We start from the raw sequence: 23,314 nt of genomic DNA, 5'->3' as shown, positions 1-23,314 counted from the left end.
TTAATTAGTAACAAGAGGTTAACCAGCCAGTTAAAAAAAAAGAGGACGGCAAAACAGAGTCCCTTCCCCCCCCCCCCCCCGTATAAGCGCTGTTAAGATCAACTGAAGCGTCATTTCACCCTCACTGGCATAGAGGAAAGTAACTGCCAGCATATGACCTCTGAGAGACTGTTCGAGAGCTGCGAGTCAAACATTTTAGACGGGCGTAGTCATGTGAAACACATACTGCACTCATCCTTAATCTTCGAAATCGAAGACATTGGGTTAAGATTAAAAATAGGCCTATTATTTTAATATTTCAGTTTACAAACAATAACAATAGATAAAACAAAAAGAAAAACAGATTAAATCAGTAACTAAATTAATATTAATTTCTTTTTAAGCTTATAATAGGGGTTTCGCTGAATAGGTTTTCAGTTAAAAAGGTCATTTTGAGCGAACACCCCATAATATTTTTTTTTCAACGGAATGAATAGCCTTAGCTATTCTAGCTAACTATTTCCTCATCTATTTAGAAGCATAATATGCAATTTTGTTTCGGCCGATGTCCATTGGTGCTTTAAAATGGCCTTAAGTTCGGACCTATTCTCGTTTATCCAGAAACGTTTTGAGAATGAAATTTCCATACATGTCAACTTTCACCTTCAGCTATGCTTTATTTTATGAGGGAATATGTGGGAAATGTAGAAAAATGGAGTCTTTGTAATACCATTTTATTAGTTCTTCAGTTACTTTTGAAATAAATAAGAATGGATAAAAATTACGGGGAGGTGTTCGCTTTATATGCCATTTTGCTGATGGGCCTTTCCTAATATATACTAGAGTATATCTAGACTGGACATGGAGACTTTTTAACACTACAAAAAATGTCGTGAACATTTTTAGAAAGTTGGATCAAGGCCTTGTTTTGTAAAGTAGTTAAAAGAAGTAAAGGCTATTTTTTTTTCAACCCTAACATATGTAACATATAATTTAATTTTTAGATCTAGATCACTACTTTAAGGTTTATTTCTCTATTTGTATGCCAAGCAAAATTAATTAGTAACCATTAATTTTTTTTTTATTGATTCATGTTTTGTTAGGGACAATGAATAATTGTGCAATTTTTTTTACTTGATCCAAAAAAAAAAAATGGGAAGTGAGAGACATAACGTGTAACAACTTTTAGACCAGACAGACAGACGGAGGGATTTTATATAAGCTTTGTATAAAACATTGACCCTTGGACAGCTTACAGCTGAATGGTGCTACATTCTGGCAGATACTGTGTCGCTGCTCTAAAGGCTCTCAAACGTTTTCCCTAATTCAGTCTTTCGTTATTCTCACATACTCTCCTTTCTCCATCGCCCCTTTCTTTTTTTTTCTTTCCTCATCAACCCATCACTTTTACTCCCTCTATCCCTTCTCTAAAGCCCTTATAGTAGTTGCGCTTTTTGTTTCATAGTTGTCGAAAAGTCATCAAATCGTTTCCCTGGATTTAACTCCACATAGTGTGACATTGAAAACCCTATTTACATTTCCTATATATCTCATTCATGACAGTTTCATAACAACTTTCAATATTCTGTCTTTTTTTCTGTTAAAAAAACCCACTTAAATATCTATTCTACTACAAAAGCCTCCACTGGTTTCTACTGACCACAGGTTGCTACGTTGAAGGTCAGTGTTCAGTACTACTATGACGATTGACCTCAGTACGGGGGTATATTCCAGGCCTCATAGTGGCACCCCCGTGGAAACGTCCGTTTGGTGAGACGAATAGGCTAACAGGGATAGAACACTGCCTCCATACGTGTTATGTTGGCCTTGTCATGGCAAGCAGCGCTATTTTATGGGAAAACATAGGAACCCCTCGTAAGCTAGGCCTCCGGACAGTTGCGTAGCTAGGTTGGGGGGGGGGGGAAATTTGAAAATACCCCGGGCCCTCCTCAACCCAAATGAGTGTTCGATTTTTTTTTTACTTTAAATATATCAGGTGCCTTTTTGTTCAAAGGTCACAATAGGGCGCAAGCTCAACCCTTAATGAACAGACACTCATTGAGTTTAAGCGAGTCAGGACCTAATACTCTAGTGGGTTTGCGAAAGATATTTGTGAAATGGTTGTAGGCTGTAACCTGCTCCCGTACAAGTCTTTTCATTTTTACCAACAAAAGGAAAGGTCTAGGTAGAAAATCCTGATACAGACAGTCAAGGAAAAGAATTGATTGAAATTAGTTTAAATTAAAAGCATTTAGCCATCTCCTTCGATATCTTTGGTATCAAAGCTCAAGTCCAAAAGTCACTACAAAAGACCAAACTGTGGCGTATCTCTGCTGATGGATTAGTATTCGATTCTTCTTACCATCTTCTCTAGACTGTATCCATATTGGTCAGAATACATAAGAAGCGCTTTGTTGGTTCTACAGTTGTGAAAAATGCGAAATATTGTCAGTGTGTTGACCGGGTACTAGAAGAAATAAACAAAAGGGTCACTTAGCGGAGATATAACTAACTCTTTATCTCCGTAATTATTTTCCACGTTCTGAAAAAATTATTCATTTTTCACATTTGTACATTCTACCCTGCTATGATTAAACTTCAATAATATTTTTTTTTGTAATTTTAAAAAAGTTACTTTTGGTATTTAATTATAGGAAAATGGATGCACAAATACAAGTTTATAAAACCAACAAATTAATTAAATTTAATGAGGTCAAATCAACGATCGTATCGTTAATTAGGAGAGTGATACTCCGTTAATATCATGGCAATTTACTATCACTCTTTGAAAAGTGGCGCCAACCGAAAAGTCGAGCGGAATCTTTAGACTGTAGTCTAGAACCTAGACTTAACAGCAGCTTTTCTATAAGCGTTTCTCCCACGGTTAGTGGCTGAATTGTGTAGGAATATGAAGTGATCTCCCTAGATCTTCTTCTCTCTCGCTTCAGCAAAGTGACAAGTAGCAAAAGAGAGAGAGAGAGAGAGAGAGAGAGATTCGCGTGAAACTCAGAACTAACTCATTATTGATAACCTGGAGTAGCCGAAACGTAAAAGCTAATTTAGCCTTATCTCCCTTTTTGTTATTTTGTTCGCTCACAGCATCAACCAGTAATGTGACATTTTCTAACACAACAACAGTCACCAATTCAAGTGGAGGTAAGAGACACATTTTTTCCTCTTAAATTAAAGCTTCTTCTTTCTTATATTTAAATAAAATAAAATAGTGCAAAGTGTACACCATTTCTATAAGGAATAGCTATTATGGTGAGATATTGAAGTCTTAACTTTCATTTACATAATCATATGTCACAAATTATTCACCCCTCAGGACAAATTATCACAACAATCACCAACGTTACCTATATTAATTCTACAAGCACTTCAAGCAGCAGTAAGTATATATTTATCTCCATAATTGTCGTTGTAAATGTTCACCCTATCGATTTCGACCACTGACAGCGTTTACCTTTTTTAAAAGTCATAATATTTAGACTCACTTCAGTTGTGACATGCAGTCTATCTTTCTACCTCATCTGCACAGAAAACAATGACGTGGCTTCATTACTAAATTTTGAAATTGAGACATTCGCCAGTAAGGGTTACTATCTTCAAATATCTGGGAGACATTGCCTTTTGTTTAAATGCTACTATCTTCAAATATCTGGGAGACATTGCCTTTTGTTTAAATGCTACTATCTTCAAATATCTGGGAGACATTGCCTTTTGTTTAATTGCTACTATCTTCAAATATCTGGGAGACATTGCCTTTTGTTTAAATGCTACTATCTTTAAATATCTGGGAGACATTGCCTTTTGTTTAAATGCTACTATCTTCAAATATCTGGGAGACATTGCCTTTTGTTTAATTGCTACTATCTTCAAATATCTGGGAGACATTGCCTTTTGTTTAAATGCTACTATCTTTAAATATCTGGGAGACATTGCCTTTTGTTTAAATGCTACTATCTTCAAATATCTGGGAGACATTGTCTTTTGTTTAAATGCTAGAACATCTTGCCTTAATTGTCCAGGAAACAGCGGAACTCACCAAATTTATTTATCTAAAGACAATATTATAGAACGATAGAAAAAGCTGTAACACAATCAGCTTAGTTTGTTCTTTGTACTTGACTAGTTCTACACGGCTGAGAATCATGGCTCTTTTAAAGTAGAGCTGATGAAAAAGGAGTAAACCATGATGTGATGAATGGAAAGAAATAGTTATGAAAACATCACCTGCAAAAAAACTTAATTTCATTGAGGTCAAATGGAAAAGGATCAATTAGCACATGCAAAAACATTACTGTGACCCTAAAAACATTAACTGATGTGGTTGAGGTGGTATATAACGCCTTCGACACAAGTTCGTCAAGTTGAATGAAAGATGCATGACAAAGAATGGGAAAACATAGATTTTAATTTAAAAAAGGGTCTAGAGATCAACAGATTTTCATAAAATTTGTAGTATTTTGGTTATTTGTCTAAAATAGTATTTAGCAAAGCAATTTTTTTTCTCGTAATTTTGCATAAATGAGGTTAGAGAAATGGGCTTCAAGTATATAAACCCAATTCATAATAAAGCAAGATATTTCCTTTTAATTGTTGATCAAAATTAAACCACTGCCCACAGTCCATATATATCTTATCTTATAAAATACAGACTGTAATAGGCCTATGTGATGTTGCAATTCATTCGTCAACGGGGTAGGTGATTTTGCAACAGAGTACGTGATTTATATTTCACTTTTTGTAAAAATCCACGACTTTAAGGGCCCCTGCATTTTGCGTAGTATTTAATATTTAATGTAAAAAAACACTCATTTGGGGACCCGGGGGATTTTCAAATTCTCCCCTCCCTCCCTCCCCCACCCCAGCTACGCCTCTGTGCTAAATAATTAAAGACATTGCAAACATGTTTTACAAAAAAATAAATATTAATGTAATTCTCTTCTAGTTGTAGATAATTGTCAAAGTGAATGTGAAGGATTATCCATAGATTATTGTGATTACCAAATGTGTTTGTAAAGATAAGTTATTCTAAACAAGGTGCCTCTCAAGATCTAGATCAATGACTGACCAATATGGAGTGGACTAACTTGCGAATAAAGATTTTATTGTCATACTAGTTGTTATACTGAATATACAAGGGCCAAAACTGTATTGTTGGGGGAGGGGCGTTTCATTAAAAATAGTGTGTGTGTGTGTGTGGAGGCATTATAATGCAGGTAGATAAGAAGACTACAACTGATGGGCCTAAGAAGTGTTTGTGCATACTCCATAACAGTGGCTTGCGGGTCGTTCGATTGGATGATGAAAGAGACAAAAATAAAGGGGACTTGTAGAATTTGAGGGCAAGAAAATTGTGCAAGCTGTGGAGAGCGTTGTAATGCGGGCCGTTTAATTGAGGGTTTTACGAGTGTTCGGACAAAAAAAAAACAACAACATATATAGGCCTACCAACTATTTATAAAGACCGTAGCGTAGCAGAGAAACAAAAACAAAATATTTTAATAGTTTCAATTACTCTCCAGGCAATCAAACGTTCAGTTCTAGCCAGAATTCAAGTTATGGTAAGTAGGCCTATTGAAATGAAATTATGAAAATTATCTAAATTAAAATCTAAAATTCTTTAAATGTAATTTATAAGAGAATCATCTAAATCTAAAACTAATTATATTGCTAAATAAGTAAAGACATTGAAAACGTATGTATTAAAAAACAAAAATAAAATATTTTAATAGTTTCTATTACTCTCCAGGCAATCAAACGTTCAGTTCTAGCCAGAATTCAAGTTACGGTAAGTAGTAAAAACACGAAAATAACAAGGTTACAAAAGACAGTTTGTGTGGAAACACAAACTCAAAATCTACCCAGGCAGGCTTCAATATTTTCAGAAAGAACATCCGAATGAAATTATATCCAAGACAAATGAGAGATAAGAATGGAGAAAGAAGGTTAACAGAACTTGTGTAGTGCCCCAACGGTCCCGCAGATCAAAGGATAGGTGAAAGTGAATGTAAAGTTAGATGTAAACCTGGCCTAACTAGTTCCCCTTTCAGACCTTGTGGTCTATAGGGCAGATGATGTAAAGTTCATCTGTTTTTGTGGCCCACGGTTAACGAGGGTGTCATGTAGCCAGCACAACGACCAACCGCCGTTACTCTTCCCCAACTAATGTCAGGTACCCATTAGAGCTGAGTGGACTCAGAGGCGCCCAAAGATTCCAAAGTTGAAAATCCCAGTCTTCACCAGGATTCGAACCCGGTTCGGAAGCCAGGCGCTTTACCGCTCAGCCACCGCGCCTCCCTTGGCCTAACTGATGTCTTATAATTGATCTAATTGTTTTGAAAACAATCTCTTATTCGAATCCTCAAAAAAAAAAAAATTTCGGCAATAAAAAAAAGTTCACAAAAATGAAGTTTACAAGATTACTATTCTTTTTAAATTAGGTCTAACTTGTAATGCATACTAATTAGCTTTTTCTCTTAAAAAAAACTGCTTGCATAACTGATTTTAAAAAATTAGATTTTTCGCTTTCAGAAAAAAAAAGTAGCCGTTGCATCAGAACTTTGAATGGTCTAAAATATTGTGATGTCCGATTTTCAATATCTTTTCTAGTTTACGAGATCTAAACGGGACGGACGGACAGACGGACAGACATTTCGCACAAAACTAATAGCGTCTTTTCCCTTTCGCCGGCCGCTAATAAAACAACTTGAAACCAATAAAACCGCGTGCGATTTTCTCAGCCATTTCTTTAAATGTAATTTAATAGAGCAGTGATGGGTAAACTTTATGAGGAGCAGGCCAAAACATTAAAGGACTAATTTGGGCGGGGCATAATTATTTTATTAAGAAAATACTGACATTTAGTATCAGAATTAGTTATATCCCAATTTAAACTATGTGATTTATGAAACTACGAATGTTTTAATAATATTTTTTTTCTTAATTAGTTTCAGCTTATAACGAGATTATTAATAATTAAGTTAATCCACCAATATATTTCTGACAAATTTTTTCTAAGCTGCTTACAACTATTTTATGATATAAGCATTGCACTTAATCTTTGAGCATAAGATATTCCATTTGGAAAACTTTTGACAAGCCCATGTCGATGTCTAATTCGGAAAATGCTTAAAAGAATTATTAGATAGTTCAATTATTTCAAATCGGGTTTCTCTCCGAGTCAATCCACATTAAATGTTATACTGAAAATATCCAAATTTTTGTCAATGGCACTGAAGTCTTGAAATCTGCTTTCCCATTCACCATAAACTTGCATCAAACTATCTTTGCGGGTAGTTTTTATTGAAAATCTCACAAAATACAAATCCAGATATTTTCCCTATTATATCTGACATTCACTACACCTATCGTAAAAAAAATGCATATGAATTAGAACTTTAAACATTCTTAGACTTTCCACGAATGCATAAAAAAAAATAGTTGACTCTTTTGTTGCTCCCTTGACGGATCGCATGAATGCCAACACACCAGTGACAGAAAAGTTTCGTCAATACCTTTTATACGCAATACTTATCAAGCAGAAACATTAACATCGGTTTAGTTCGTCTGTAGAACTTAAGCAGAACTCCCTATCAGACTTGAGATCTATGGAGAGATGAAGTAAAGGTCATATGTTTCTACAGCCCAAAGTTAGCGAGGGTGTCATGTTGCCAGCACAACGATCAAATGCCTCCTTTTTTCAAACTAATGTCAGGTATCCATTAGAGTTAGATAAACTCAGGGGCGTCCTAAGACATACCCCAAAATGAATTTAAACTACTAAGAAATAATGGAGCAACAACTTTTGAGTGAATCACAGAAATTGGAATTCTCTATTTTGCTCCTTTTGGTTCATTTGGTATTTAAACGTGAATTTTTACATATTGAATGAAATTTGTTTCGGACTATAATTAAAAAAAACATGTCTCGGGCCGGATTAAAAACCTTTACTGGGGGTCTGGAGCCAGAGTTAGCCCGCGGGCCATAGTTTGGCATCACTGTACAAGAGCATCCTACAAAAAAAAGTGCTTAATAAGTAAAGATATTGAAAATCTTTGTAGAAAAATATTATTTTTAATGGTTTTTATTCTTCATCAGGCAATCAGACGTTCAATGCTAGCCAAAATTCAAGTTATGGTAAGTACTGAGATCAAATTATGAAAAATCTAATGGAAACAGAAACATTTGTTGCATAAGTTAAAGCACGTTATAGGCCTACGTAAATACCTTTAAATAATGGTCTGTTTTTCATCAGGCAATGAAACGTTCATTTATAGCCAAAATTCAAGTTATGGTAAGTATTGAAATCAGGTTATAAAAATGATACACTAAACAAATTGCTAAATAAGTAAAGTCATTGGAAACATATGTATTAAAGAAAAACAAAAAACAAACGTTTTAATGGTTTCAATTACTCTCCAGGCAATCAAACGTTCAGTTCTAGCCAGAATTCAAGTTATGGTAAGTAGTAAAAACACGAATATAATAAAACAACTTCACTTACTCAATGGAGCATAGGGCCGTAACAGTAGGCCTACTACGCGATAGCCCAATGCCTCTTAGTTGGGTTCATGTTTATCCTGCCATCTTTACTTCTTTTAGTCTACCGTTTGGTAGATAGTAAAACTGTTTATTAAAAATATGAATTTATCTTGAGTATGGTTCATGTTAATAGATTCATGTTTCGTTAAGTACTTTAATTAAGGTTTAAAGTCTCCACTTGATCCGAGAATGGGTGTGGGAGAAATAAGGAGTTCAAACTTATTACCAGACAGAGTGAGTTGATATAAGCAGGGCCGGCCCTAACAATTGCGGGGCCCTATGCAAAACATTGCGCGGGGTCAAGTATGGATAAGGATAAGTGAAAATTAAGATTTTGGTATTACCCCAAAAATTCGACTTTTGCATTTTAATCATTTTTTTACTAAATACAAAATCACGATAAAATGAACTTTACATTATGATCCTAGCGTGTAACGAAGTCATACAGTATATCATCAAAATTCTGCTTCCTAAATAGATCACGCTCAATAGCAAGAATCAACAATGTTTTTCAATCTATCTTCGTGAATTGTTGATCTCAAGTAATTCTTGATTAGTTTGAGGCGCGAGAAGCTTCGATCACCAGATGTCAGTGTTACGGGTTTTGTCTAATGCCGTTTTTTTTTTTTAGTGCGCGTTAGATTTTCGTTTTCCATGTTGAATGATTCTAAAAATGACAATTTTGTCTATATTTTAGAAGTTTTTCCATGAATTTTTGGGAGATTTTAATAATTTCATGAAAGTGCGGGCCCACTGCGGTCGCATAGGTTGCAGTGATTTAAGGCCGGCCCTGGATATAAGCTTTTTAAAATCTAACCTGTGTAGAAATCACGCACATCTAGTAATGGATACTTAAAGCTATCATTTGAAATATTCATCCATATCTTTTAAAATTTGGTATCTTCCTCCCAAACAAGAAACCAATATTTCAATGATTTTCCTACGATTCTAACACACTTCACATTTTAGGTCTACGAAGCATCACACCTGCTGAATATAGGTCAAAGGTCAACATGCTTCTAGTACATGCTCTATACATTTTTTTTTTTTTTTTTTTGTTTCTAGATTGGAACAATTTTTTTTTTTGGAAAGCTTATATCAACTCACTTTGGCTGTCTAATACACATTTTGAACACGTTATTTTCCTTACTTCCCATTCTCGGATCAATTAGAAACTTTGCCAATTATTCATTGTTTCTAACAAAAAATGAATCAATAAAAAAATTAACCGATTATTTTTTTAATATAAAAAGGGAAATACATCTAACAGTATTAAGCGATATAAGCTAAAATTGCTCTCAGAATTTACTTGTCTTTAGTATGTAGACTCATATATATTAGATATATATCCACACAGTATGAAATATAATTATAAAATACAAGATTAAGCTTTTGATTGTTTTCAAAATAATTGTTTTCAGAATGTTTCTTAAAAAATTTCTGACTTGTTTGGGTTTTATCAAAATAGTTTTTACATATTAACAATTGCACCATTTTTATAAAATCATCAACAACAATACTCAACTCTTATATAATCTTTATGTATTTCTAAACGCAGAAACTCAGTGGAATTACACTAGGTGGTCAACCTTATTTTCTTATGAAAAAGGTAAGAAACATATAATATATTATATGCATTATTGTTTAAATTGATGGATATTTGATGTCAAACTAAAGCACAACTTACAAGTTGAAAATTTGGCTTGAAAAAACAAGTAAAATACAACAATAAAGAAACAGCAACAACAACAAAAAACAAAGTTGTATAGTTGTTATGAACTATATGAAGAACAATGTGGTTTTGTTTTTTTCTTCTTTATAGATGTGACATGGAGCTACACACAATGGTACAAGTTAATTCAAAGTGGTAAGTGGTAAAAACAAAACCATTGCAATTGTAAAATTAACAATAAAAGACTATCTATTACATAAGTGTAGGCAGATAGAAATCTATTACTCTGAAATTACACACAGAGGCTTAAAAAAACACTTTAAAAAATTGTTAGCACTTTCATACAAAACTTATAATTTTTTTTCATATCACTAAAATTTTTTGTTGTAAAAATTATTTAGTAAATATTGCTGAAATGTCATGGAACTACACAGCCTGGTATTCTTATATGATGCTGAGCATGAAAGAAGGTATGTGACACTTTGATCTATCTTTGAAATTTTTTACTTAATACATATATAAGTTTATTTTAAGGCTTTAACGTCAGGGTGGTGCCTTTTCTGTGGTCTGACAAAGGAAGTAATTTCTCAACTTTTCAAAATATTTAATTCTTTACTAGGACCCATGATGACTAACAATATGCTTCATTGTGGTCTTCTACCAATCACTTTGAGGATTCACAAGCAAGTGTCCCAATGCGTTTGGGAAATGAGATTTTTTTTTTACAACTAATTTAGAAGTTTTTTAATTTGACAAAACATGTCTCTGTAAGAAAGAGATTGGGTCTAGCTTTTATTACTATTAGAAACGAGATATATAAAAATAATGTTGTTGATTTAAAAATGAATTTTTTAAATCATTTTAATGAAAACAATAGCTATTTGTAAAAAAATACACTATTTAGTTTAAAGAGACAGCAAACAAATACAAATATTATAAACTTCACACAAGGTGTCAAAAAAAGGATATTGCTTGATTCATTAACCAGCTTTGTAGGCCTATTTGGCGAAAACAAAGAATCGCCTTGAAATATCCTGACTGACAAAGTAATGTACATCATAAGCATGATGAGCAGACACTATATCAAATATTAATTAAACCAGACTGTGTTTTCGTGTTCCGGTTAGCAAGTAAGAACACTCCATCTATAACACACTGGCTAGAACTATTTCATTTTATCATCAAAACAGGTTTTACGTGTAAAGAAAATTCTATTGGCCAAGCCACGACTGCATTTATCCTCACTTTGTTTGATGCTTTATCTAAACATGTGAACAACCGGACCGACAATTGCTTGTAAGTTTTAATTATAACCGAATAACCTCGCCAACAAAATAATATCCTTGTTAATTAGTTTAGAGTACATTCGTTTATAAAAGCAAAAAACTATATAACATAACATTATAAAACTATAAAACATTAATGTTTTAAATTCTTAGCCTTTTAATTAAAAAAAAAATTGTCAAGAAAAAAAACTAAGTAGGCCCACAACATTGCGCCACTAAGAAGCCAGAAGCAACTATATATGACTGCACCATTGATGTAGGCCTTTTTTTTTACGCAAGCGTGTGTGAGTGAAATAAGCTGGGGGATGGATCTTCACACACATTAGTGTTTCACAAACGTTTACTATAACCGACACCATTCGTCTCGCTATAGCCCGCCTCCACTAAACCAAACTACGTTCGCTTTTCCTTTAGCTAAGGGTCTGTGAGAGCCATGCACAACCCACACACCCAGCGGCGCCTAACAGTTTCCTGCATTCTAAGCTTCGGGAATTCATTCTGTTGCTTCTATAACTCACTATTTCTCCAACTAAGAAGAGGGCAGGTCAAAAGAAAAATTAAGAAGGTATGGTCGTAGGGACCAGACTGATACGAAAATGTGAGAGATCTTAGAGACAGAAGAGGATGACGATTGTAATGTGCGTGATTGTCGTACGATCGTCATTGTGTTCAGCACTGTTTTGGTTACGTAAAAGAAACCAACAGAACACTGGTACGTAACTCGGGAGAAATTCGACCTGTCTGTCGTAAGAAAGAATTTAAGGTAGACTCTGGAACAGCGTATTGAAGTGACTTCCTTAAAAGAACTTTTCAGACTATCTTCTTGAAGACGCTTCTTGCGAAAAGGGTATGAATTAGAGATGGGAATCGAACCCAACTTTTAAAGTTCGGGTTCGGTTCGGTCAGATTTAAGTTCGAGTTCGGTTCGGTTCGATGACGAGTATAGTTCGGGTTCGATTCGGTCAGGTCTAAAGTTCGAGTTCGGCTCGGTTCGATGTTATGAAATTATGTAATAGCAAAATTAAGTTATAAGGTTTAATGCAATTTATTAGTTAAAACTTTTTTATTTGAATTTTTACATAAAACAAATACTTTGCAATATATAATAGGCCTATGGGCAATACTTTTTCCAAATAATGTTGCCTACATACATTTAAAGCGTTGTAAAAATTTCTTAATGGAGATAGAAATAAAGATGCGGTAGGTTTTCGCTCAAGTAGGCAAGTGGTTTAATTCAGGGCGTGACTCGGCGCTAAGCGAATTTTTTTAAAAGGCTAATATCGATGTGCTTTCTTTCAGAACGCACTATTCATCATAATAAAAAAAAAAAAGTCGAGGGCCATATGAAATCTAATAATAAAGAGGCAGACCTGGCCAATAGAATTATGCAAGGGACATTCTAGGTAGGCCTACATATTGCGCACGTACTTCTATAATGGGCGTGATCTTTTTAAAGAAATATTCTTCGTGTAAAGACGTCTCTATCGAGGATTTTTTTTTCACACATAAGTCGTCACTATAATAAATTGCAATATACGGAAGAAATTCGACTATTCTGAGACATAAAAAAAATGCAGAACAATCACACTAGCGGAGATGTTTTAAAATGTTTTCTTCAAAACGTTTTGACCCACATTGTGCATACGCGCCTCGCAAAAAGCAGTCTTCAGTTGACAAGGTCTTATTAGAAGATAAAATGACATCTCCACTTAATATATTTTAATTTTTAAACATGTAATTATACTAATATTCAGATAAGTTACACTAAAAATAAAACTTTTTTTTTCGATGCCCCCCTCTCTTTGTTAGTTGGTCGTTGGTTTGTCGCTTACAAACAGCTAGTACAATTGAACCAATATAGGCATTTTATATTTTTACCGGTAAGGATAGTATAGATGGACTTCTTATGGTCCGACAGTTATGCTGGGCAGGGCACGTATCCCGTATGGGAAACGAACGTATGCCAAAGGCAGTCTTTTTTTTTTTGGTGAGCTAAAAGGTGGTCAACGTTACAGAGGCGCCCCATGGAAACTCTTCAAAGACCAGCTTAGGAGTCAACTTTGCTTAGCTGACATAGAAGAGAGCACCTGGTTGCACGTGGCCTTAGAACGAGTCAGTTGGAGTTCACTCCCGAAGGCCGCGGGATACACATTTGAGACCAAAAGAAAATCCGCTGCCGGGGACAAACGCAGACGCGAAAAGAAAAACTAAATCGACCACCTGCGAACAGTGGTTATGCTTGCCCTGGATGTGGCAAAATATGTAGGTCACAGCTGGGCCTGCACAGCCATGGGAAAAACTGCATTCCTCACTAATCTTCGGACTCGAAGACAAGCCTTATAATAACATTTAAACTTAATACACTTTCAAATAAAGTTCTTATGTGAACAACTCAATATAGCCTAACTGTTATTACAATATTCACATATTTAACTTGTGATAGAGATGTAATATTAATGAAATATACTGATATTTAAACAAAATCTAGGTCACCACAAAACGTCTTTACTCTTTCATGTCTCAAGATTGTTTGCCGTTTCACATTTGCATTACGCTAATTTCATCATCCTTAATGCATAAACACCAATCAATCGCTTAACCTCTTCTTATCGCCACCAGACAACACACACACTCTCTGACACCCCTTTTTGTCAGGAAGTTGCGTCTCCCCATCCCCCAATTCAAGGTACTAACCATCCCCACCCACGGGAGAGGACCCAAAGTTTGAGAAACGCTGCATTAAAAATACTGATGATCAATGCAAAACAGAATAATAGTAAAAATATTCAGGGGCGTAGATATGAATTTTTCATCATTTGGGGGCCCAGGAGGGGCTGGACCTCTTTGGATTTTGCGTAATATTGAATATTTGTTGTAAAAAACACTAATTTGGGGCCCCCCTCAAGTGGGGGGGTACATTTCTCACCCTCCTCCCCCACCCTTGCTACGCCAATGATAATATTCCAATATGGAATACTTCAAAATTTTGTAAAAATAAATCACTTAATAGAAGATAATTAAAATTTATTTTAAACTAAAACACAAATGAACCTATTTATATCTACACTCTCTAATCGGCAAAAAATATTCTACTCTCAACTAACAGTCATCTCAAATAAAAGTGACAATATTTTAATGTCAACTTTCTACTTACTAGGAACTTGAATCTATATAGATCTAATTAGAGGGCGCCTATTCGACTCAAAACCAATACTGCAAACAGCCCGCGAAAATTCAAGGTTAGGGGAGAGTCGGCACGTACGGAAAAACCCATGGGAATCAAAGCGAGCCGCTTTTTTTTTTTTTTTTTAATACCACCACCCCCCTCCCAAGTTTTCAAAGTATAATGTAATCATTAGAATTTAAATAAAATATTGAAGTAATTTTTATTTTAAACCCGAAATATAAAAAAGGGATGTAAAAATTGCAAAATTAGTTCGGTTAAGAAAAGGAGGGTTCGTTCGGTTCGGTTCGTACCAAGCAGTTTCAAAGTTCGGGTTCGGTTCGGTCATAAGTGAGGTTCGAGTTCGGTTCGTTCGGTTCGGGTTCGGTTCGTTTCCCATCTCTAGTATGAATAACCCAAATGATGATTATGACTTCACTTCATTAATTTATTTCATTTATTAAATATTAGTTATGAAGTAGTTTTTTACTTAACTAATAATAAAATATAAATGTATATTTAGCCTACAATGAAAATGAAACACAATTTTGTCGAAATTATTTAAATTTAGAGGTCTTTTCACAATTTTTTTTTTTTAGAAAGTCTTTGTAACACCACAAATGAAGAGCTCGATTTTAAATATATATATATAGATATTTATATATATAGATCTAGTAATCTAGTCTTATCTTAGTCAATATAGATATCAAAGACATAAAAATGTCACTATGATAGATCTGTAGTTTTTTTTTTTTAACTGCTTAGGCTTTTATAGAGATCTAGGTTAGATCTACAATTTTTTTTCTAATGGTAAAAATCAGTGTTTTTAATTAGATTTATTTAAATGATCAGGGTGAATTTAAGCCATCACCCACTTTCACTTTTCTGTCCCTCTCAATCCCATTATCATGATTATGGTGAATGATTATGAATGATTACGATTATAAATTATATCATCATATGACTATCTCACTTTACTGTTAGGTTTTGGTGCTATTTACTTCGACTTAGAATCTATAGATTATAATAGATCTAATTAAACCGCTGGTCTGATTAACCAGACTTGACTGCATACTATATATTAATAATACACTATATAGATTCATTTCGATTGGACCAATGATATTGTTGAATTTAGTAGGCCTACAAATAAGTGGCTGGTGTGATATTAACTAAGCAGTGGTTCAAATTAATTGAATTTGACAGTATAAATGCAAGCTTTATTTAATGTATTTTTCTTATAGGCCTATATTTAAAATATATTTATTATAATATTTTCATTTAAAAAACAACAACTACATAGTAACATATCATAGGCAATATATTGCTTACTCTTCATATTTTATTATATATAAGCATAATAAGCTATAGGCATAGACCAGGCCTATACTTGTTTTAGTTTAACTTAAAGTCACAAGAAGATAAAGTTAAAAAAAAACAACAAAACTTTGGTGCCATTTTTTTTTCAACTGATAAACATTTTTAATATATAAAAGCTAAATATATATCCAATGAATTAAATGTATTCTTCAGGTCTCTAAAAGCTTCTTTCCTTCTGAATAAATATATTTTACAAAAATGTAAAGAAGAGGAGTCGCAGCTGGATACATGGGAATCATCATCCAGATCATCAGTGCTTTATTACTCTCGTTTTATGCACAACGATGAGTTTGTAGCCATCTACAGATGCGTCTGCACTGCAACTACAACAGGTAAACGCTAAAGAAAAATATTTGAATGTGTGTGATTGTATTTTTGGTTAGTTTTAAGAATAAATAGTTTTTATCTTTTGTATCTGCAATGTTTTTTTTTTTGTAGCAATCCTTGAAAAAAATGTACTTTTCTTTTTACAGATTCTATGCTTCGTATTGATTATGATGAAGTTCAAACAAGAAGTATGTTGAATTAAAACAATATTGTTACTTCTAAAAACTTATTGATAATTTAGTTACTAGTTAAGGTTTTTTAAGTCTTTATATGCAGTGAAATATCTTTCTTGCAACTGAAATACATTTTGTGCTCAATAGACATTGGAAGTAGTGAAATCACTTTTGTAACAAACTATTTTTAGGTGCTACATGTGAGCCAAATCTCATTAGAAACTCAATACTTGCTTTCTTCAAGCTTGGATTTCATTGGGAAGATATTCGAGTTTGCAAGTAAGAAAAAAATTTCAATTACAATATTATAGAGTTTGTCTTGTAAATGTTCTTTTTAAAAATGTTTTTAGTCTTTTTAAATAAATTTGACCTTTGTCCTGACCAAGAGTTTTATGGTCATCAGCCTTTAATAATTATTCAATGACTTTTTGCTAGGTAAGCATTAGAGCTTACTTTTTAACAATAGATGCCTTAACTGACAGCCCAATTCATTTCATTAAGCGTTATATTTTTCAAAGATACCATATTGAAGATATACAAAAAATGTATTGGAATGAAATAAAACATCTAACAAGGCATCTATTACAAACAGTGTCATTCTTGATAGAGTATAAACTTATATTTCAACATTGAAAAAGTCCTCAAATATTATACTGCAACATGTATCTTGCAGAGAGATTACCCAAGCAGTCGAAGAGACATCTCAGAGACTCAGTGCATGTGAATGGGAGCTATCCTCCTCCCTTTCATTGCTTGTGTCAGTGATGAAGGATATGAAGAGCATTATGTGCACACCTCCATCCTGTAATGTTGAATATGCATCTTTGTGCCTAGCTAATGCTGAACTCTTATGGCATGCTCATGAGCAGAACATGACGCAGAACATGACCATAGCTATCACAAACATAACAACAACTAGTCTAAATAACACTGCAATGGCAAACAGTCGCATCTCTATTTGCAGGTAATTTTTTTAATGTAGTAAAATCTATTTGGACAAGTTCCTGGTAACATTTTTAGTTACTTAGGTATGCTTGGATGCATAATAAATCATGTTATATGCTAATGTTTCAAACTAAGAAAATCATAAAAAGAAAACCTACTTATAAACATTTTAATGGAAACCTGAAATTTGACTGTCAAAATGACAAATTATACCTAACAATGCATTGCATTTTGATCTATATTGTAAAGAGATACCACTTGAAATATAAAATGAAACCTTTAATAGTTCTCACTTGAAACTAAGTGGCAGTTTGAATTTGACAGTTATTAAAAACAGGCCCATAAATAAGTGTTGGCTAATCATTTAATATAATTTGAATTTTATTATGTAAACAAATTATATATTATTTTTTTGTTTCATCACATGCTGAAAATTACTTTTACAGAAACTTAAAACTTGGTATAGCATGCGTCACTAACCATACCATTGATTGTCAGCAAAGTATTTATTTGAGTATTAGTTCTCGCTTTGAACAAGTAAACACTATTTATAAGCAAATGTGTCCTGACTTTATACCTGCTCCAAGAACTTGTCCAACACAACCAGAAAATGTAATTCAAGGAAAGTCAAATATCTCAAGCATTGCCAAAATCATGAAATCAAGTTTCCTATTTAATAATTCTGATGTTTGTCGGTAAGAATAAATTTACTTTTCAGTTCTATTATTAGTCATTAAAAAATAGTTTACTTTGCAAAAAGCAACAATAAAAAGACAAATAAACATGAGCACTTATATATTTTAATGAAACATAACTACTTTGGAAACATTTGGACATAATGTAGCATCAAAAGTCACATTTGGTGATATTAAAAAAAATTAATATAAAAAAAAAACATGACATAGCCCTTCTGTGAAAGTCAGACCTGTGAAAGTCAAAAGGACCATAATGTAGCATCAAAAATCACATTTGGTAATATTTAAAAAAATTAATATAAAAAAAAAAACATGACATAGCCCTTCTGTGAAAGTCAGACCTGTGAAAGTCAAAAGGACCACTGTACCTGTTATTTCATTTTGATTTTTTTTTTTATGTAACACATCTTCAGTCCACTCCTTCCCACTTGTAACAAATCATAACAAAATTTTTTTAATCCTTCCCCCCTTAGTTGTTACGCAACATCTGAAGATTCCCTTTGATAAATATTTGTGTGAAACTTAAAAAAAATGTAACATGGATTCTTTTAGGTCTGTAATAGCCAATAATGGAAGTCAAGATCTTTTGGATACTTTCTGCTATGGCTCAGCTTGTAGTTGTAATCTCCCTTTAGCAAGGAGTTTGATATTGAAAAATATAAGCAGTTGGTAAGGAGAATTTTAGTTTAGCTATCTGTTCATTACTAGCTTTTCTTTACTGGCATCTTATGATATTTGTAGCATGACTGTTGTTCTCCTATCACATTCCCCTTTCACCTACATCCCTATCCTTTGTTTGTTTCCTTACTTAGTGAGTTATGCTCACCAATTTTATCCAACATAAATATATTTCTTGAAGAAAAAAAAAGAAAATCTAGATGAAATTTTAAACTATATTAGCATTTTTTTAAATACAATTTACAATAGTATGCTGGGCATAGTTGGTGGTTAAAGTCTAGTTCATTTATAGTGCATTAAAACCAAATGATGTATAATTGTTTCTTTGTTGGTTTATTGCCTTTTCAGTGCTAAATCACTGATTTAATTACATATTTGTCCTTTCAGCTCATTTGACAAACTAAACATAGTCACCAGTATCAGAGGATGTTCAGCTATGGACATACAAGCGCTATTGAATGAAAGCTCTATAAATCAGGCTCTCCTTAATTGTGCTGAAGTGAAATATATGATATTAAGTACACCACAATGCAGCTCTTATTGCCCAACATTTGAGCAGCTAAAACAACAGTGTAATCAAACAAACAGTAATTATTGCATGTAAGTAATATTTTGACCTCAATGGTTTAGCTGCAATCATACAAGTTTTGACTGAAAATCATTGTCTTCTTCACCAACCTTATGTGTGGTTCAGTGATTTCTTTTTCTTTATGGAATCGGACACTTTCTTTGCATTAGAGTTGAGGTTGGTGAACCAAGTGTTATCTCTGGTGGTTAGGAACTAGTAGGGAGGAGTAGTCTTAAACAGTCAAAACTTTGGCACTTATGCCTTTCTGTGTGTGCCTCTTTACTTGTTTGATGTAATTTGCCTTTATCAATGTTCACTGCTTGAGTTCACAATAAAGGGTTATCTTTGGTCATGTAACCTCTGTGACAGGTGGGGAAATGTGACGTGTGTTTGGCGCGTTAATTGTCTAGGGGATGATTATTTTTAAAGCTATCACACACCAACCTATCAGCATATGAATCGGGAGCAGGCACGCAACGAGACAAGCAATGAAAGATAGATACAAAAGTTAAAATAAAAGAATATTTATTTACATAAATATACATATAAGAATGAAAAAGGGGGGGGGGGGGCTTTGCATCTATCTCTAGTGAATACTAGATTTAATCATCACGCGTGCATTTAATATGAGAGTATGTCACTTTGTCCTCTGACTTAGCTGGTATTCCTGTTGATGTCGCAGCTGGCTGTGTCCTGGCTTGAGGTTCTGCAGCTGGAGGTGGCGCTCTAGCGGATAGAGGGACGCCGGTGATATAGTTCTTGTGGAGTTTCAATCCCCAAAATCTAATATCTGTAGTGGGCACAGTAGGGCGGGTGGCCGGCTACCGTGGGCACAAGGTTACTGCGGGCAGAGCTGATCTGCCGTGGGCAGCGTAGTTGACAGGATATGTCCAGTGAGTTGCAGAGGGTTGGCGTAGCTATGACGTCTCGCACAGACCTGAGTCCATAGGGACGTCGCACCTAATAAGATGACAGGTGGGCTGTCGAATAGGCGGGCAATGCCGATAGCGCCAAGTAGTAGAGTTGAGTAGTGTCGTGTAGACACTGAACAGCAACAGCAAATAGGCAGATCTCAGTAGGAAAGTGCAGTGCTGAATAGCACTAAGCACAAATGCAGGTAAATAGATCGTTGATCCAATGAATAAATAGGCAGGTAAATAGGCAAGTGCAGTGCTGAATAGCACTGAGCACACAGGTAGTAGGTGATTCTTGATATCAAATAAATAAATAGGCAGATAAATAGGTTGTTGATCCAATAAATAGGCAGGTAAATAATTCTTGATAGCAAATAGGTGATTAATCCAATAGATAAATATGCAGACACCTGAGGGAGGCACCAGGTATTCCTCTAGGAGAAAGAATAAATGAAGCGGTCCAGACTTGATAGCTCAGCTCGAATGAGAATGAAAAAAAGTCTGATTTGAGTTGGTTTACTTTATATAAGCCTGGAAAATGCGGGCGGACACAGGAAATGTCCTAGGCTAAGATTTATCTTACACGTGGGTGGATTTGACTCGAGGTGGGAGTCGCACCTTGGAATATCACGCGGTGTGTTGACCAGGGTAATCTCTTAGATCAAAGAGAGACGTGAGAGAAGGGGGGGGGATTAGCTTGCATTCAAACCAAGGTGGTGTAAACCGCTACCGTCCTTCAGACATCCGGCGGGTAAGACAAAAGAGATTGTGTGTTTACCTTTCCCCGATCAAGGGCAGATAAATGAAAGGACGCGCCTTAGCTATCTCCAATGTGGTCAACTAAGTCTAGCCTTTAGAGGAAAAGGTGGCGCGGGTGAAGAAATCAGGGGTAGGATGGGGAAATAATTAAAATAAAATAAATAAATAATGAAAAATAATAATTAATGCTGTGATAATTTAGAGTGACTCTGACAGCGAGTTTTTGACTTGTCACAACCTCTTGAAAAAGCTTAAAAGCTTTGTTTTTTTCAAGCTGTTTGTAATTTTCCATGTAGGGGGACACATATAACTTCTAGTTGGAGACTTATAGATTATCATGTAAAGACCTACAGATCATCATGTGGAGACTTATAATCATCATGTGGAAACTTTTAGATATCATGTGGAGACTTACAGATCATCATGTGGAGACATAAATTATCTTGTGGAGACTTTTAGATTATTATGTGGAGTCTTATATATCATCATGTGTAGACTTACAGATCATCATGTGAGACTTATAGATATCATGTGGAGACTTATAATCATCATGTGGAGACTTATAGATCATCATGTGAGACTTATAGATCATCATGTGAGACTTACAGATCATCATGTGAGACTTATAGATCATCATGTGAGACTTATAGATCATCATGTGAGACTTATAGATCATCATGTGAGACTTATAGATCATCATGTGGAGACTTATAGATCATCATGTGAGACTTACAGATCATCATGTGGAGACTTATAGATCATCATGTGAGACTTATAGATCATCATGTGAGACTTACAGATCATCATGTGAGACTTATAGATCATCATGTGAGACTTATAGATCATCATGTGGAGACTTATAGATTATCATGTGGAGACTTATAGATTATCATATGAGACTTATAGATCATCATGTGGAGACTTATAGATCATCATGTGGAGACTTATAGATCATCATGTGGAGACTTAGGGATTACCGGTATCATGTGGAGACTTATAGATCATCATGTTGAGACTTAGGGATTACCGGTATCATGTGGAGACTTATAGATCATCATATGGAAAACTTATAATCATCATGTGGAGACTTATAGATCATCATGTGGAGACTTATAGATCATCATGTGGAAACTTGTATATTAAATTGTGGAGACTTATAGATTATCATGTTGAGACTTATAGATCATCATGTGGAGACTTATAGATTATCATGTTGAGACTTATAGATTATCATGTGGAGATGTATAGATCATCATGTGGAGACTTATAGATCATCATGTGGAGACTTAGGGATTACCGGTATCATGTGGAGACTTATAGATCATCATGTGGAAACTTATATATTAAATTGTGGAGACTTATAGATTATCATGTTGAGACTTATAGATCATCATGTGGAGACTTATAGATTATCATGTTGAGACTTATAGATTATCATGTGGAGACGTATAGATCATCATGTGGAGACTTATAGATCATCATGTTGAGACTTAGGGATTACCGGTATCATGTGGAGACTTATAGATCATCATATGGAAAACTTATAATCATCATGTGGAGACTTATAGATCATCATGTGGAAACTTGTATATTAAATTGTGGAGACTTATAGATTATCATGTTGAGACTTATAGATCATCATGTGGAGACTTATAGATTATCATGTTGAGACTTATAGATTATCATGTGGAGACGTATAGATCATCATGTGGAGACTTATAGATCATCATGTGGAGACTTAGGGATTACCGGTATCATGTGGAGACTTATAGATCATCATATGGAAAACTTATAATCATCATGTGGAGACTTATAGATCATCATGTGGAGACTTATATATTAAATTGTGGAGACTTATAGATTATCATGTTGAGACTTATAGATTATCATGTGGAGACTTATAGATTATCATGTGGAGACTTATAGATCATCATGTGGAGACATATATTAAATTGTGGAGACTTATAGATTATCATGTTGAGACTTATAGATTATCATGTGGAGACTTATAGATTATCATGTGGAGACTTTTAGATCATATATAAGTAATATGTAATATATAAAATATAAGATGATGTGGAAATAGGAACCCTTTGTATTAGGCTCATAATATGTACTGTTTGTTATTGTTTTGGCTACTTAATTAAATTTTTTTCTTTCTACATTTTATTTCATTTTCATTAGATCATTACTTAACATTTTTTCATAGCTCCAAATTTTGGATG

The 23,314-nt window shown here is 34.1% G+C and overlaps 1 protein-coding gene across 3 annotated transcripts in view; it reads left to right on the top strand.

The window, feature by feature from the left end:
• The window catches only part of LOC106058994 (uncharacterized), an 83,875-nt gene that overhangs the window by 2,393 nt on the left and 58,168 nt on the right, over positions 1-23,314 (top strand). For 2 of the 3 annotated variants that reach the window (XM_013216516.2, XM_013216517.2), the window contains exons 2-19: positions 3,079-3,135; positions 3,308-3,370; positions 5,511-5,549; positions 5,738-5,776; positions 8,086-8,124; positions 8,243-8,281; positions 8,410-8,448; positions 10,088-10,138; positions 10,352-10,396; positions 10,603-10,671; positions 11,392-11,497; positions 16,184-16,362; positions 16,504-16,545; positions 16,722-16,809; positions 17,204-17,494; positions 17,922-18,170; positions 18,723-18,839; positions 19,236-19,448. In XM_013216516.2, coding sequence (XP_013071970.2) covers positions 3,079-3,135; positions 3,308-3,370; positions 5,511-5,549; positions 5,738-5,776; positions 8,086-8,124; positions 8,243-8,281; positions 8,410-8,448; positions 10,088-10,138; positions 10,352-10,396; positions 10,603-10,671; positions 11,392-11,497; positions 16,184-16,362; positions 16,504-16,545; positions 16,722-16,809; positions 17,204-17,494; positions 17,922-18,170; positions 18,723-18,839; positions 19,236-19,448 — 1,765 coding nt within the window. The remainder of the gene's footprint in view (positions 1-3,078; positions 3,136-3,307; positions 3,371-5,510; positions 5,550-5,737; positions 5,777-8,085; positions 8,125-8,242; positions 8,282-8,409; positions 8,449-10,087; positions 10,139-10,351; positions 10,397-10,602; positions 10,672-11,391; positions 11,498-16,183; positions 16,363-16,503; positions 16,546-16,721; positions 16,810-17,203; positions 17,495-17,921; positions 18,171-18,722; positions 18,840-19,235; positions 19,449-23,314) is intronic. The other variant, XM_013216519.2, reaches the window with a different exon arrangement.

Source organism: Biomphalaria glabrata, chromosome 1 (assembly GCF_947242115.1).
Source record: "Biomphalaria glabrata chromosome 1, xgBioGlab47.1, whole genome shotgun sequence".
Taxonomy (NCBI): domain Eukaryota; kingdom Metazoa; phylum Mollusca; class Gastropoda; family Planorbidae; genus Biomphalaria; species Biomphalaria glabrata.
Note: the sequence above shows the minus strand (reverse complement) of the source record. Positions and strands in the feature narration are given on the sequence as shown.